The 17,440-nt window shown below is 43.7% G+C and overlaps 1 protein-coding gene across 7 annotated transcripts in view; it reads left to right on the top strand.

Annotated features, from left to right (window-relative positions):
• Positions 1 to 1,076: 1,076 nt before the first annotated feature.
• NRG3 (neuregulin 3) overlaps positions 1,077 to 17,440 on the top strand; it is a 1,111,934-nt gene continuing 1,095,570 nt past the window's right edge. For 3 of the 7 annotated variants that reach the window (XM_055119562.1, XM_055119558.1, XM_055119560.1), the window contains exon 1: positions 1,078 to 2,022. In XM_055119562.1, the coding sequence (XP_054975537.1) occupies positions 1,182 to 2,022 (841 nt within the window). In that variant the 5' untranslated portion in view covers positions 1,078 to 1,181. Of the gene's footprint in view, positions 2,023 to 17,440 lie in introns of all 7 variants that reach the window. The other 4 variants (XM_055119559.1, XM_055119557.1, XM_055119563.1 and 1 more) reach the window with 2 other exon arrangements.

The following is a 17,440-nucleotide window of genomic DNA, read 5'->3' as shown; positions in this document are numbered from 1 at the left end:
CCACGCACCCTCCAACGGGGCTCATTGATTTATCTCGCGCGTATCCAGAAACCACCCTCCGGTTGATCGTGGGGAGGGGGGAGGCGCTCCTCGGCCTGAAATCAGCGCAGCCCGTCCACGGCGGCCCCGCACACCTCGAGTCCGCTCGGAGCCGCCTCCCCCCGCAGCCCCGGACTCCCCGACGCGGGGCTCCCCGCTTCTCCTCTCCCCAGCGGCCGGGCCGGGCTCGGTCGGCGGCGGGTCGCGGGCGGCTCGTGCGCCCCCTGGCCCGGGCTGGCGGCCGCGGCGCGGCTCCTAGGAGTTTGACTCTCGGGCGGCGGCGGCGGCGGCGGCGGGAGCCAGACGAGCCCGAGCGCTCGCCCTCCGCGCCGCGCTCGGATTGGTCTCCGGCGGCGAGTGGCGGCCGAGGGTTGGCTGCGGGCCGGCAGAAGAACAGGTGCAGCCCGCCGCCGCCGAGGAGCGCCGCGCGCGGGGGGCCGGAGCAGCGGTGGCAGCGGCGGCGGCGGCGGCCAGGCCGGTCCCCCACCCCAGCCGGCCAGTATCGGAATGCGGCTCTCCGGCGCCCCGAAGCCCGCGGCCGGCCGCCCCGGCCCCTGAAGGCGGTGCGCGGCCCAGCGGAGGCGCGGGCGGGCGGGCGGAGGGAGGGGGACTCCGGGAAGCGAGCCGGGCGCGGCACCCCGAGGATGCGGGCGCGGCTGGAGTGCAGGCAGGCGGTGGACGTGGACAGCGACAGCGGCAGCGGCAGCGGCAGCAGCACCAAGAGCAGCACCAAGAGGAGCAGCAGCAGCAGCAGCAGCAGCAGCAGCGGCAGCAGCAGCAGCAGCAGCGGGTCCCCGGCGTGCAGGAGGCCGCTTGGCGGGCTGCAGACGCGCCCCACCGCTCCCTGACCGGTCGGCGACGCCGGGGCCCGTCTCGCCCGTCCGCCGCGCTCCCCGGCGCCCCCTCCTCGTCCCGCGTCCCCTCCCCCGCTCCCCTCCTCCCCGCCCGCCGCCCTCCTCTCGGGGGGAGGGGCGTGGGGGGCAGGGAGCCGATTTGCATGCGGCCGCCGCGGCCGCTGCCTGCGCCCGAGCCCGCCGCCGCCGCCGCCGCCGCCGCCGGAGCCCGCGCCCGCGCCCGGCCCGCGCGGCCCCATGCCTCTGGCGCGGCCCTCGGGGGGGCGAAGGTGAAGACCGGCTCCTAGGATGAGTGAAGGCGCGGCCGCTGCCTCGCCACCTGGAGCCGCTTCGGCAGCCGCCGCCTCGGCCGAGGAGGGCACCGCGGCGGCTGCGGCGGCGGCGGCGGCGGCGGGCGGGGGCCCGGACGGCGGCGGCGGCGGCGGCGGCGAAGGGGCGGCCGAGCCCCCCCGGGAGTTACGCTGTAGCGACTGCATCGTGTGGAACCGGCAGCAGACGTGGCTGTGCGTGGTGCCTCTGTTCATCGGCTTCATCGGCCTGGGGCTCAGCCTCATGCTCCTCAAATGGATCGTGGTGGGCTCCGTCAAGGAATACGTGCCCACCGACCTGGTGGACTCCAAGGGGATGGGCCAGGACCCCTTCTTCCTCTCCAAGCCCAGCTCCTTCCCCAAGGCTATGGAGACCACCACCACCACCACCACCACTTCCACCACGTCCCCTGCCACCCCTTCGGCCGGCGGCGCTGCCTCCTCCAGGACGCCTAACCGGATAAGCACCCGCCTGACCACCATCACGCGGGCGCCCACTCGCTTCCCGGGGCACCGGGTGCCCATTCGGGCCAGCCCGCGCTCCACCACGGCGCGGAACACTGCGGCCCCCCCGACGGTTCTGTCCACCACGGCCCCTTTCTTCAGTAGCAGCACGCCGGGCTCCCGACCCCCAGGGCCTGGGACCCCCAGTACCGAGGCCATGCCCTCCTGGCCCACTGCGGCATATGCTACCTCCTCCTACCTTCACGATTCTACTCCCTCTTGGACCCTATCACCCTTCCAGGATGCTGCCTCCTCTGCTTCCTCCTCTTCCACCACCACCACCACCACTCCAGAAACTAGCACCAGCCCCAAATTTCGTAAGTAAATTTCACCCAGAGCTCTGCCGTACCGCGGACTCGCCTGGTAGCCGCTCGGAGCCGCCCGCCCCCTTCCCCACTCCCCTTTCCCCGTCTGTCTGTTTATTTATTTATTTTGCTGGCACTCGCTCCCCACTTCTCTCTTCCTCCCCTGCAGCCCTCGGCCCTCCGCCCCCTCCTCCCATCCCATTCCACTGGGGAGCGCCGAGTTAAACACTGTTCAAACTGGCCTTCCAGGAGCGGAAGGAAGGTGCCGGCCTGGTGTGGGTCCCTGTGTGGGGTTGGGGCCACGGGAAGCAGAGGGCGACTTTCAAGCTTCCAGGACCCCTGCTTCAGTGGGTCCCAAAGGAGAACTAGGGACCTAAGTCCCCTTTAAGGGTTAACACGCAAGTGCGATCCCTCCTCTCTGCAGACCGGCCCGGTCAGCCCCGGGAGCACTCTGGAGGGGAGCCGCGGTGGGAGGGAGAGGCCTTTCCCTGAGCACTGAGCCCTTTGCCCCCCCCCCCTGACATCCCCCACCTCCCCTACCCCTGAATGGAGACATGGCAAAAGGACAAGCAGTCGGACGGACCCTAAGCCACAAAGGAAGTTCTGTCCTAGCGGGGAGGTCGGGATGGGCGTGTGTGTGTGTGTGTGTGTGTGCGCGCGCGGTGATGGTTTGATGAAGATGTTGGAAGCTGAAGACCGTCCAGCAGCCCTGACCCGGGCGGGGACCAGAAAGGGTTAATGAGAAACCAACAGGGGCGCTGGGGAAATGAGGCCATACACCGAGGTGGGCTAAACTGATTCCCGACCGTCCCCTCCGCACTCCTCCCCTGCCCATGGTGGCTCCAAGGTATAGAAATTGATTCAGTGGCCTCGAGAGTGAGCGAGCTGGAGAGGGGTGTGGGGGGATAGGAGGCAGCTCTGCAGAGCTACTGCCTCTAGGGTCCTGATGGAGGAGTGTGGTGGCTTTTTTTTCTTTTCTTTCTTTCTTTTTTCTTTCTTTCTTTCTTTTTTTTTTTTTTTAATATTTCTGCTCTGCAAGGCATTTGCTTTTGTTCCGTTCCCAATGGGTTGTGAATCTCCCTCCCTCCCACTGTGCCTGAAAAATAGAGGCTGCCTGAGACAGAGTTCTGGGCACTCAAGGATTGGAATTCTCCTTTGAACCAGGTCACACTTGGAATGTAGCCTCTCTCTTCCACCTTGGCTCCACGCTGCCAGGACTGGCCAGTTTACCCCAAGAATAAGAGCTTTCTATTTATTTGTATTGGAGGTGTGCATTTTCTCTATATTTTTATAAATGTTCGATGACTAACTGAACTCCCACTCCACCCCACGCTGCCTTCTAAAGAAATTTTAGGGTGCATCTTAATCTGACTATTGATAAAGCACTGGGAACAATTTGTGCAACCTGTGAAGGTTATTTAGGACAAACCCTAGCCTGCTAGTTCAAGTTCTTGGCAAGGCTATTCTCAAACTGTCTGGTTGTGATGTCTTTCTATTGTATTTCTGTTTTGAGCCATAACATCTGGAAGGGAAGGAAAAGTGCTCATCATTAACTCTTCAGTAGAAATACTGGGTTGTTCTCAATTATCTGGTGATTTTCCATTTTTTTCCTCACCTCTGGTCTTACCTTGGATGTTATTTAACCCTTGAAACTTTCTCTCTTTTTTTTTTCTTTTAAGGATTTTTCATACTTGTGGTTAAAGTCCAAGTCAAATTCCTATGCCCATTCTATGCTTTGAAGAAATATAGGCTAGAGGATCAATCGAGAAATAGGGAGAAGAGAGGAAGGAGGGAATCTGCCACAAACCAGAATGGCAGACAGAACAGTAACTTGCTGCTTCTCTCCTTTGGCTGAAGCAGTCATTTTTGAGAGCACATTTTCTCTGGAGCTGGTTAGCTGCTTCTCTCAGCAAATCTAGCTGGAGTTTTGTGGAGGGATAAAGAACATGTAGTGTGTGTGAACATATAGTGCGTGCCACGAAAATAGATGTCTATCCTGAGGAATCTAGATTTCTTTTAATCTTTTGATGCAGTTGGTATGCATAATGGAGTGTGGGTATATCTCTCAGCCTTTTATGTGTTGAGGGGACCTGAATCCCCTGAATGAGGGGACCAAGAGGGGGGATGCGGTACATAATGCTCCTTCTCAATTGGTTTCTTGTGATCTACCTTGGACGTCTTTAAAGAAAAGCCCATGGTAATTATTTCTACCCTTCCATGCTCTCTCCTTGCATTCTGTAGAAGGGAATGGCAGCCTGTTTAATAAGTAATGATTATTGACAGGGCTCTCAGCCCCAAGGAAAAAAAGGAGGGGGAACTGTAAATGGTGTCAATGTTCACATAGATACATAAGCAGTATTTGTTTTATGTGTATCTGAAGTCCAACTCTTGCTCATTTTAAAACCTTAACAAGGAATTGAATTAAGGGATGGAATGCAAATATGCAAATCCAGCAGAAACTGACCTGGTTTGCATATTATCACCAAAGAGAAATTTAAGTGAAAGGATGATTTTGTGGTTTCTATAAAAGAGGAGCTGCAATAGGCCGGGTAGGTGGTGATTTAAAGAAAAAAAAACAATAGTTTAATTATTATTATTATTTTTGTTTCAAGATTGCAGGATGATTCCCAGAAGGAAATAAAGGTTTCAACTGAGGGATTATCAGCACCTGCTACTGTGGGTTGAAGAATACGAATATCTGGCTTTCATATTTTTCTCTTGTTTTGAATAGATAGCTAAAGTTCCCAGGAGAAAAATTCCTCCTATTTCCACTCCCAACCACCAGATTTAGGTAGATTTCTTCTTCTTTTTTCCTGTTTAAATAAAAGTCATGGGTTGTGTTTGGCAACTAAAGACAGTTAAGGAGAATGCTGTGTTTATCTGTGACTAACTTCAAATTCTTTAATGGTCAGGGTTTTTGCTTTTCACTTGGACATTTCAAGGTTTGTAGAATAATGCCTTTGTATTAATCTTAGGTTAGTCAGAAGGATATTATCTGCAAAGACAGTACGGCTCTTAGGAATAATTGACCAGATCACTGTAGAAAAACCATATTAATGTACAGTAGAGTTTATTTTCTTTAGCAAAAGCTATTTCTGATCTTGGGAAAACCCTGATTGGAGATTTTCTAATTTTCTAAAGTATGGAAGACTAAGGTTGAACTTGGAAGGCCAAAGGCATGAGAAGGTCTTGGAGGTTGACATCAGGGTTCTTATCCTCCAACCCTTAGTTTGGAAGTTGGAACCAGAGCTTTCTTCTGTGTTCCTGGGATCTTGTGGATAGCTGGTTGGTTGTCCAGGACTTTAAGCAAATTTGAATAATTTTGCGTCTGAAAGCTTAGGTTAGTTTACAGATATTGCAAGCTAAAGGGAGGTTACTACAAGCTGTAGAGGAAGAGTGACTGGTGTACAAACAGGATTTTATGGCACATTGAATATAGATTTCTAATGTCACTGCAAAGGTAGATAATTATTCTGTTCAGTTGAAAGCAGTGCTTAACAGGTAAAAGACCAATATCATTGGCAGCTAATTTGACTACCAAGTACCATGGCACAATTTTATATGAACTTCTTGGTTCTTATTTGTCTGGTATATTATTAATTGTACTGAGTAAGATAAGAAATCTTGATCATTAAAGAAGAAATAAATGTGAAATGTATTGGATGTTTAGTGTACTTTGGGGTAATACAGCATTTAAATAAAAACTTCTCTAGTTATACCCATTGTAATTTTTAAGAGAGCCATTGATAAAATTGACTTTTCTTACACATTTCAACATTTTAGTTATTCAGTCAGAGTCATTTTGATTTTCTTTGTAAGCAATCTTCAATGTAATTTGTTTACCTAAAATCACTCACATATTTTCTATGCACAAGAATTCAGGAGAATTTCAACATAGAAGTTACTACCTCTAATTATGTTTGGTAGGCAGAGTCAGAGGATTAAGAGCTTGAATCAGTATTTCTTACACTAAAGGCATTTTTATGAGAATATGCGACCATGTGAGTATGCTTTGATTTTTATTGACATTAAAGCAGGATTCTGAGACATTTCTGCTTTAATCGATCGCACTGGCTGTTTTACTCTTTAAACGTTGTGCTTCATGTTTCATTCCCTCCAAAAGTGCATGTGAGTGGGAGTGGTCTTAGGCTTGGCCAAAAGCTCAGTGAGGGCTTTCTGAGTTTGGTATCTGTGCAGTTAGAACACTGGGGCTTAGAGCTTCATGAAGGAGATCAAAGATTAGCAAACTGTTGTTGACTGACAGTCGGATTTGCAGGCTTCATTTGTCAATCTAGCCACTTGAATTTGTGCTATTTTTTTGTGGCCTCCCGCTGCCCCTCCCTCCCTTCCTTCCTTTTCTGTTTTGACCAGTGTGTTAGACTGAAAACATTCAACTTTTAACTTATTCCATGACCAGAACTTTTTTATTTACTCCATGCCTACAAACACCCAACTTTCCAATCGGATTGGGCCTAAGCAAGAATGCTGGGGTAGTTTCAAATCAGGCCTGTGTCCAGAGCTGTCGAGTGCCTTCGCACCTGATCTCTGGTCCCTCTTGAACACTTGCCCAGACTTCCTTGCCCTATGGAAGAAAACAGATTTTCATGTCCACTCCTTTCTTGGGCTTTCCTCAGAGGCACTCATGACCGATGTCATACATATCTCATATTCTATCTGGGTTGGAATTTGAAAGTTGGCCCTGAAATGCATAAGAGCAGAGGAAGAGCCATAACTCTAAGCCTGTGAAATGAATTTGACTGGCATGTGAGTAGAATCGCAGCTCATCCTTCTCCCTTTGAATCAGTGTGTACCTTCAGACTTGATGTGAGGGGAGGTACAACACTGGGAGTGTGTTGACCTGCTACGAGACCTTTTGAGTTCCTAGAAATTTTACTTGCCTACATCGAAGCAAATGTTTCCTTTCGAGCCAAGTAGACAGCAGAGACAAAAGTGAAGAATATGCTGAATGGAAAGATTAATAATAGTGGGATGAATATGGACTTGATAGGTGGTGCTTCCCTCCCATGCATTTATTACCGAAATTCTTATGACAGCTGTTTAATTTAGTATTACATTTTCTTACTCCTGCCATCCCCAGCTTTTCATGGAATTCAGTAAGACTCAGGGCTTTCAATATTTTTTTTGTCTCTTTATTTTCTAGCTCATTTTGTAAGAAGTGGTAATTAAAGGTATTTCCTTAGATAATCTTAACCACTGTCATTTCAAGTTGTTTTAAAAGTTATGTTTTGAAAACACTTGTTTGAGTTTATGGAAGAGAGTTAACAAGAAAATTCTACCCATTTGCATTACTAAGCTATATTAAAGTTTCATTTTCTTAAATAGAAGATATGAAGGCTTCCATATCTCTGTGTAAAATTAACAGCTATTTATTGCCCCACAAAGATGGTATGCAATTTTGACAACACTTATTTGATTTCATAAAAACAATTGTGAAACAACTGAATGTTAAGTAGGATATCTGTTTATATCATTATGTTGTTTTCATAATACAGGATATGTGCTTTGACTTTTAAATATTTTAAAAGAACATTTATTAAATATCAGTGTGGGACATTGTAATGTTGGTAATTAAATGGTTAACTCAAATTATCTGTGAGAGTAATGATTTAGAAAGCAGAAAATTAAAAAGGAAACTCAAATATTCAACAGAACTTATTCTAGTATAGGACCAGTGTTTTTTAAAACTTTTTAATTTTTTGGAGTTTGTATCTATTCACTTGAGTTTAGCATCTTTTTCCTTTTTTCATATTTATCGGTCAAAACCCCTACTGATCTGTTTCTTCTTTTAAGGCACTGAGGGGAAAGCTAACCTATATTTTTTCATTAATATTACAGTCTACCCCATGTCTGTGGCAGTTTCTTATATGGTTTTTTTTTTTTTTTTGGTTTTTGGGTCACACCCGGCGATGCACAGGGGTTACTCCTGGCTCTTCACTCAGGAATTACCCCTGGCGGTGCTCAGGGGACCATATGGGATGCTGGGATTAGAACCGGGGTCGGCCACGTGCAAGGCAAATGCCCTACCCGCTGTGCTATTGCTCCAGCCCCAGTTTCTTATATGTTTAAGAAAATATAATACCGTAGAAAAATTCACCATTTGGCGTTTCTTCAAAGTCTTCAACTACATTACAGCAAAACCTTCAATTACCTTTCATTTTCAAAATCATATGTCATTGAGTTTCATAAAATTTAACCACATAATTTAAAAATAATTGGCATAGATATGTTTGTTACCCGTCCTTCAGGGCTATGTGCCTCCTCCCCACCCCTACCCCATGTTGATAAGTGCAAGGCCCAAGTGGGAGCTGCAGAGCTCTGCAGGTTTTCTTGAACATGACTTGGTGGTTGTCACATGTCCCTGTAGTGGCCATGGTGGTATTCCTCATATTGGAGGAGAGATGATAGTGATGACCAGAAGGAACTGGGGTAAGAGAGTGATTCCTTTAATATGTAATGGTATTGGCAATGAACGTGCTGGTGTTGAAGCTGAATGCAGGGGCATTGGAAACAAGCCAATGTCTTGACTATTGTTTTTGGAGTATTTTGTTGTACCTTGTCAATGAACTGTGGCCTTACTTGACTCCAATGAGAGCTTCTCAGCCTCAAAGAACGGAGTTTAATCTCTCAGAACTCTGGTTTCCTTTGTGGAGTGAGGAACGGAACGTAGTGACAATAACCTGCCTCCTGTAAAAGAGCCAGTAACCGGCAAAGCTGCTGTTTTCATGTCAAGAGAAATGGAAAGTGGAGAGAATGGATATTTTCATCAAGAATGCATCATGTTACTCAATTCAGTTGAAAAAAATTACAGCTAGCTTGCTCCCTATCCTGGGGCATATTTTATTACAGGGAGAGATTTTTTTTTTTTTTTTTTTTTGCTTTTTGGGTCACACCGGCGATGTACAGGGGTTACTCCTGGCTCATACACTCAGGAATTACTCCTGGCGGTGCTGGGGGACCATATTGGATGCTGGGAATTGAACCTGGGTTGGCCGCATGCAAGGCAAACGCCCTACCCGCTGTGCTATCGCTCCAGCCCCTAGAGATTTTTTTTGTTTTTTTATTCTTGTATACCCCTGTATCTCTTTGTTATGTACATTAGTAGATAGTGGAGTTTGGTATGGAAATCTACCTGGGATCACTTTGTAAGTTTAACCACAAACCTGGTTTCTTAGTCTCTCCTCGGAACATATTGTAAAACTTGTTTGGACATATATTATTCAAAAGGAAAATTATTACTGGGAAATGAGTGACACATTGAAAGTATATGAAAATCTGAAATCTACAGAAGTCTGTTTCTTAATGAAAACAAGAAATTCCGTGATTCATTTTTGGGTTCCATTCTCACACTCTCGTATTTTCATTCTCTCTTTAAAGTTTGGGGAGAACTTCAATAAAAATGGGCCACATCTGGAGATTGGAGAAGCTACTCTGTAGTTAAGTGCTTGCCTTGCAAGTAGGAACTGGTGAGTCCCTAGTGCCACGAGCCAGAATTTCAGCTAAAGGAGTGTGATACCCAGTGAAGACATTCACGACTACAATGCTTTAAAGAAAGTAAGGTGGAAAAGAGGAAGGAAGGAAGAAATGAAGGGGAAATTAGGAAGGGAAAGGCAAGAAAGGAAGGAAGGAAAAGCCTGTATTATGTTCTGTCCCCTTTTAATTTTTAGGAATTATTGTAGTTTAGGTGCTAGAGGAGCAGTTATCAATTGAGGATCATGTGGGTCCACAGGATATTTCAAGAGGCCACAGGTAAAAATTGTGTAATTGTTTCCTGGCCATTACAGCAAATTTTCCTTTGGGACTAGAGAGAGCATAGTTGCCAAGGAATTTATTTTGGAGGCAGCTGACCCTGTTTAGATTCCTTGTACTACATATGGTACTCTGATCACTGCCAAGGGTCATTCCTGAGCACAGATTTAGGAGTCACTCCTGAGCACTTCTGAGTGTGCCTCTTACTCTCAAAAATACTAGAAAAGAAAATTATGTAAATGAGGGAGCACAGAAAGGAAATGTAGTTGGAAGGGGGCCAGGGTTGAAAACAGCTTGAGCACCACTGTTCTAGAGGATGAATAGGTTGCTTGCATCCTTGAAAAAGCTGTTTTACATATATGTGATTGCATGGGGGAAGTTTTAGTATTTGGAAAACATTTTTCTTCAAGTCTGTTTGTTGCAAATGCCATCCCGCATTATACTTCAAAGCATTACTTTTTGTTATGTCTTTATTTTGTAAGACAGGTTGGTGATTGTATATAAATCATAGATTGCCATTTCTCGGCATAAAAAGAGGTTAGAAACAAACCTGCAAACTGAATTCAGAATTAAGTTTAATAATAGAATCATAGCAGCTTCCAAGGATAAGATTTTGTCTCTGAGGTCTTTTCCTAGAAGTGATAGTATGTATTATGGATACAATATTTTCTACAAGAGCATTAAAAGCAAAACACCTGAATCTGTGCACATATACAGACTTTAATATATATGGCCAGGGGATTGTAAATTGATCTTTTTCTGCACCTTTTTATTTATTTATTCTTTTTGGTGGGAACACACTGGTGATACTCAGGGCTTACTCCTAATTCAGGGATCATTCCTGGATGGGCTTTGTGACCTTATGGGGTGCTGGTGATCAGACCCAGTCAGCTGCATGAAAGGCAAACACCCTGCCCACTGTACTATCACTCTGGCCTTTTCCCCTAAACTTTTTAATAAGATTCTTGAACGTTGTAGCCTACCTTCTTAGATGCTCTTCCAAAGATTAGGTCTGATTTTCCTATGAATTATCAGGGAGATAGACATTAAGAGAAATATCACACTCACTAATAATTTTAGAATTAGAATCTATGGACTTGAATTTTGCCTTCAGAAATGTGGATGGTGGTTTTCACAGACTCTCAAAGTTGGATGGGCCTGAGCATTTAGATAATAACATCTCACTGCTATTTGTGGAGTTAAACCATGTGCAAAAAGGCCAACCCTTTACATATGCTGTTTTTGGTCTTATTTATTTACTGAAGTAAGGAGTCAAGCATAGTAGTCTCTTTTTGGTCTATGGACTATAAGTCTACAAGTTTGAAAAACTTGAAAATGACTAGGCTTTATAGAAGGGATGAAGGAAAGAAGGAAGAAAGAAAGAAAGGGGAATGTAAGGAAAGGAAAGGAAAGAAAGGCAGGAAATGCCTGAATTGTATTTTTGTTCCATCTTAAGTTAGAAATTATTCTGTAGTTTAGATGTGATTGTCTTAACTTGGCAGGTACTTGAGCCAACCTGGGGCTAGAAGTGCTTAGAAATTATGCCTTGCATATGTATATATGGCATGGCTTGAATGATCGGGAAGATTCTGAGATAATAGGTAATTTTACCCTAAATCGAACCCATTTACAGTGTCTGCATATCTCTGTGTATACATTATCTCTTTTTTTAAGCACTTAGCACATTTACAAGGCATTGCTTAATTCCATAAAGGGCATATCTGCTTTCTGTCTTTACTTTGATAAGGTAAATACATATACATATATATATATTTGTATATTTTCCTTATCAAAACATACGAATGTATACAGATATATATGCTATATATACACTATAATAGTTTTTAGTTCAAGGAGAAATTCAGTAGGTATTTCAACGAAAGATAAATAATGTGTTCCTCTAAGCTTCTTTTCCTGGGTTTTCTTTAATTCTATTTTATAGCTGCTTGTGTGTGATTCATTCAAACAGTAACAGAAAACAGCCACAGGATTCCTCTCCCTGCTTTCTACAGTTCAATGACAGTGCTCTTTGTCCCACTACGAACTTGCTTTTGATTACTGTGTCTTCATCAGGTGTTGAGGCTGGCAATGAAAATGTGCCAGGTAACATTTGGGTGATAGCCTTGCTGTTCTGTAGAAAGTAAATACCAACGCTGCTAAGTAAATGTTGGGTATTACATTGCATGCAGTATTTCTGCTGGGCCTCTGTATTTCTGCTTAAAATCCATTAGTCAGTCTATCCCTAATCAACACTTATAGGAAGAGAAATTGGTTAGACCCTGGTAGTCTGTAGGATACTCTTTATCTGGACCCGTGCAAACATTGCTTTCTCTTTTAACATGTCTTTGTAGCACAGGTTTCTAAGAAAAAGTACTGTTTGGTTGACATGAAAGAAATGATTGTGTTTTAACTCATGCAAATTCACAAGAGGAAACAAAAGTAGGTCAAACCCTAAAATGAGTTTATACTGTCTTCGAGTTGCCAGGAAAAAGGATAGGAATATTCTACTACCAGGAAGCCAATGTAGTTAAATCCCTAATACTGTAAGTGACCAAGAAAGGCAACTTTTTTTTTTGTTTGTTTATATGCATAATCTAGAGATTCTAGGAATTAAAAAGTGCAGAAAGTGGGGTGCAAAAATCTTTCTGCTGAATGTGATCTTGCCTGAAAATAAATTTAAATGACTTTTCAAAAGTTGGAAAGCCTCTAATTCTGTAATACCAAACTGGCATATGCCCAATCTGTGCTGTATTGCCGCAGTTGGAGTGGATAGAGCTTTCTTGCCTTCCCTAAAGGAGAGGTATGCTTAATTGTATTAATTTCCAAGCCTTTTTTATGCTGGTTTTTTCTATTACTGTAATTAGGTAATGTTTTTTAAATAGTTTGCAAAGTAGTAAATTAATCGTGGTTTCTAGTAGAACTAACTTGATTATTCTGAATATACTCCATAAATGTAAAGTCACCTTAAAAAATGTTGCTGAGGCTCCGGACAAGTTTCTAATACATTTATATATCCATAAACAGTCTGTATGTGGATTATTTCACCTAGCTTTTAATTCTCAATCGATGCTAAGCTGAAACTTAAAAATCACAGTATGCATGTTTGGTGTTTCCATGTAGAAGATAACCAATATGTTACTGGTGAAATTTTGAATTCAATGTCAAATATCTGAAAAACAAATATACACTTGTATATTTTAGATTCAAACAAAATAACTTCTATTTTACTCACGTGATAGTTATTGCAGTCTTTAAATTATGAGTTTAATGATTTTAAAATGGAAAGATATTTTATGAAACTATTTTAAACTTGGGTATAAAATTATATGTGATGCCAGTTATTAAGCTAAACACTTATAGTGATGAGTAGATTTAAACATACAGTAACTAAATTCAAAGGAATTATACCAATAAAAATGGTGGATTTCTGGATTGTGGAATAGGAATTGTACTGTGTATCTTTTTTTAACTTCTTTAAATTGTCATGAATTGACTAATTAGAAATTAATAAACTTTTGAAAACGTAATGAATAAACTGCATGAGTGAGTTTAGCTCTAAGCCTTGATTCTGTGAATTTTTGAAAAAACTCTCAGTATATGTCTTCATTGGTGGCGTCAGCTTTCAATTATTGACTGGGTTGGAAGCCTGCTGTGAAATACAGATGTGTAAAAACACAAAACTGTTGCATTTGCTCATGGGAAATAATGCCTTAGCGAAGACAGCGTATCCTACTCTGAGCCTTTGATTTTAGTTTAGACCATATAGAAACAGAGAAAATGACAGTTTAATGAGTTATTTCGTGTTTCAGCTTGCAGATGTTGGTTGATCTCTAGTAATGTGGTTAGGAGTGGCTATAACTGATAGAAATTAGTTAATTGCGTGTGTACTAATTATTAGGTCTATTTTAAGAATTAAAAGAACATGGAATGGCTGAACATTCACTGCTGGGTCTTAGAAGGGAAGGCTTAGGCCAAATACAAGGATGTATTGAGGGAATAATGAATTCAAAGATTAGCCTCTCTCAGAATCACAAAATATTTATTCTCATAATAAGGTTAGGTATTTTACCGATAGGTAAATTCCAGAGACCAGTGAACAGTGCTGATTTTAAGCCAATGACTCTTTAATTTGATGACAAAGTTTTCATAAGTCTTTTAGGACAGATGAAAATATGTCTGTTAAAATGTCAGAACAAAAATATGATTTGATTTATCTGTTTACTGTTAGTCATGAAGAGTGTGGTTAACTCTGAGGCGGAGGCAGGGAATGAATAGCAGACCCAAGATGGGACTTTCTGGGGCTGAAAATACTCATAATCTTCTTTTTGATCTGAATGTTAATTACATATTGGCTTCTGATTGTTATGCGTCATCAAACTGTGTACTTTTGTATACATTTTAAAATAGAACTCTTTCAAAATATTTCTTTGGCCTTCACCACTTGGTGCTACCAGAATAGTAGCCTGAGTATGTGGAGTTTTCCATTTACAGACAAAGTTTTCAGTCTCCATGTTTATTGTTCACATCTCACATTCTAACAAATGCAAAGGATGGTCTTCCTGGCTTCTGCAGCTTCTGCTGTTCTCAGTATCTTGGCTTAGTGAAACTTCAGGCAGACAGCCACACCCCTTTTCAGTGGGAGCCTTTCTGAGTGGATACCTGATATTTAAGTTATATAAGATCACCTTTGGCCCACACCAGGAGTATTACACATCCTAAGCTTACCAAACTTTTCACATCTTTAACCATAGATGTATCCTAAGAGTGATTTTACTACAGTTCCGTCCGTGTTCGAGTACATGGCATACAAGAAAGATAATTCAGTGTCTGCATTTATGGTTGTGCCAAATCTTCTATTCCTTGAGAGATTCATTGCTGGTGTATGATTCCAGCTGAAAAATATATTAGGCAACATCAAAAAGTAATCAGAGCAAAGATCTAGGTAGCCCCAAGGGAGAATGTGAGGGCTGAAGTCAAAGGTCATTATCCAGGTACAGGATTCAGTGTGCTCACTGGGGGAGCGAAGGTGGGGATAGGCATGGTGGTCAGAGGGGTCTTCGTAATCAAGGAGGCAGCCACGCCTTTCCACAGAGTAGGGCCTGATTAAGTGCTCGAGGAGCTAGAAGTTGGGTTGCCACAGGGAACCAGTCAAGGTTAGTGTAGAGAGCTGGCAAAATCATTCTTGTACTTTCACATTTTCAGAATGGCTTGGGGAGAGGAATAAGCGCCAAATTCTAATGATTCTCTTAAGTCTGATTTATCCCAAGTTCTGTCAAGACAAGGCCTTTTATTCTTTCTGGATTTAGTTAGGCCCTGTCTTGTTTCTGGCACCTCTTCCTATGCTGCGAGAAGCAGGTAGAATGTTTTAAAATGTTTAGTTTTTCATAGGCACATCAGCTGAGCTGAAAACGTAACAGACACAATAGCTTTCAAATATCTGACAGTTTGCAAGTAGGAATATAAGGAGAATTGCTGTTAAAAACTCTTGATTTTTATTTGCTTCACCTAAATTAACCTGTGATTGCCTTCTGAATTTTTTCGAGGCCAAAACTACTTTTGGAGCTGACAACATCACCCTTCTCGTTCTGTTTTTCCAGAAGCCACTTGGCACCTTTGGGGACTGAGCGCTAACACTGCGTAGCACTGAGAAGGCAGTGGCACAGTTTATTCTCTGTTGGCCCGACCACGTGATGACGAATGAGCCCTGAGGGAAACCACCACCACCTCAGGAACCCCGAGGACAGATTTGTGTAAAATGAGGCTCTCAGCTGCCTGCCATGGCACCTGTCATGGATGTGAGAACCACTTCCGTTCATTTACAGATCGGCAGCTAAAATTAGTCTTATCACCCACTTTGTTCACTGTAAAGAGCCTTCAGAGCAGAATCAGATTCGCTCCTTTTGCTGGTTCACTTGGCTGCTCACAGTTACCAGACAGAGGGGCTCTAACACCATGTCAGTGGCAATGTTAAATCAGAATTACTAGCCAAAGTGCTCCCCTTTGCTATTTTTCAGTGATCAGCTAATTCCCGCCTCTGCCAATATTTCTCCAGTATTTCTCATAAGCAAGCTGACATGCATTTATATTATTTGGTTGGACAATTTTCTGGTTCTATCTTTTTCTTTTTTTTTTTTAACTTAAAGGTAAATTAACGGTCTTAATGATCTGTCTGGCTCTTTGTGTGTTTATTCAGAAGAAATTTCTTGAAAGCAGCCGAGTGGTAAGGGGGGGTTCTTAACAAAGTCAGTATCAAATCTCTGCTTTCCCATCTTCACTTGGTTTTTACCAGCGTCTAAGTAGCCTTCTGTGGTACCACACTGATGCTCATCTTTCATTGTGAGCAGCTCTGAGTAATTTATGGTAAATAATGAAATGCTGTTTCCTACAATGCACTGCAAATGGCTGAGTGTTATAAAAGTCTAAAGAGCTCTATTACTTCTAAATGACTAGATAACACAAAAATGTTAACCTTAAAGGGAAAAAAAGGTCTGCTGCTACCTGCCGCTGGTAAGCTCTCTGCCTCTGAACTTGGCTGGGACTCCTGAGCTGTTTACCTTCCGGATGGCTGGGGCACTTGATGCTTTCCTGCTTGTTGGGGATGTCTGGAACCTAAAAGGGTCACTTGGCGTGGAGAAGGGCGAAATTTGCAAAATCTGTTTGTAGTTAGAAATGTTTCCGTTTTAAAAATGGTCTCACCAGCACGCAGGACTTTGCCATGCTAGGAGATAGCAACTTAAATATGTTATTTGAGTGCTGATATTTCAAAGAGATACTCAAGAGGATGCTCTCTTTTAGCAGAACATAGCTTTATAGATGTGTGATGTTGTTCTTTTTTTCTTTTTTCTTCACTGTCAGGGATTGAACCTGAGTCCTCAAACATCCAGAGCTCTACAACTATATCACTCTTACACTCTACTGCTCATACACTCAAGCCACTTCCCACTGAACCACATCCATGGCCCTAGATGCTTCATGGTTTTTTTTTTTTTTTTTTAAATTAGCACTTACCACAACCCTGGCATTCTTTTCCACTTACCCACATGCCCAGGAATAATGACATAATAAAACATCCGATTTGTCACTCTCTGCACTCATACTTATTTGTTACTCTCTGCACTCTCATACTTTTCTTTTTTCTTTTTTGGCCAAGGTCAGTTGGGTAAGTGATGGTAGTAATGGTGGGGTGTGAGCCACACCTCCAGGTGCCGAGGATTGCTCCCTGCTGACTGCAGGTAGGATGCCTGCCTTCACCCCTCTGCGACCCCTGCATGATCCCTCCAGCTCCGCTTTCATAGTTTATACAGCGTCTTATATAGTTGTCAAATGTGCCCAGTGAATATTTGTGCTACTGGTTGCCTTAAACTAGCTGCATATTGAGTAGTAGGATTTGAAGGCTTTAACTGCCAGGTACAGAAAGTTTTTATGTACCTTACTCCCGTTGTGCAAATTGAATTAAATTGCCAGTCAGCGAGCTCTTTATGCTGACAGGAGTGTCTCTGTAAGCAAGCCATAAAGAAGGGTGATGTTTGACCAGGGATACTTTTAAAATTAAACACCTTCCTGAAGTTTGCCACTGAATCTTCTCACATCTCCCCAGGCATTATTACTTTGCCAAATGAAATAATCTGTACCTCCTTCTCCCAGAACTGCTTGCTTTCCTCCA

Source organism: Sorex araneus, chromosome 11 (genome assembly GCF_027595985.1).
Source record: "Sorex araneus isolate mSorAra2 chromosome 11, mSorAra2.pri, whole genome shotgun sequence".
NCBI classification, from domain to species: domain Eukaryota; kingdom Metazoa; phylum Chordata; class Mammalia; order Eulipotyphla; family Soricidae; genus Sorex; species Sorex araneus.
The sequence above is the reverse complement of the archived record's forward strand: the minus strand, read 5'-3'. Positions and strand labels throughout refer to the sequence as shown.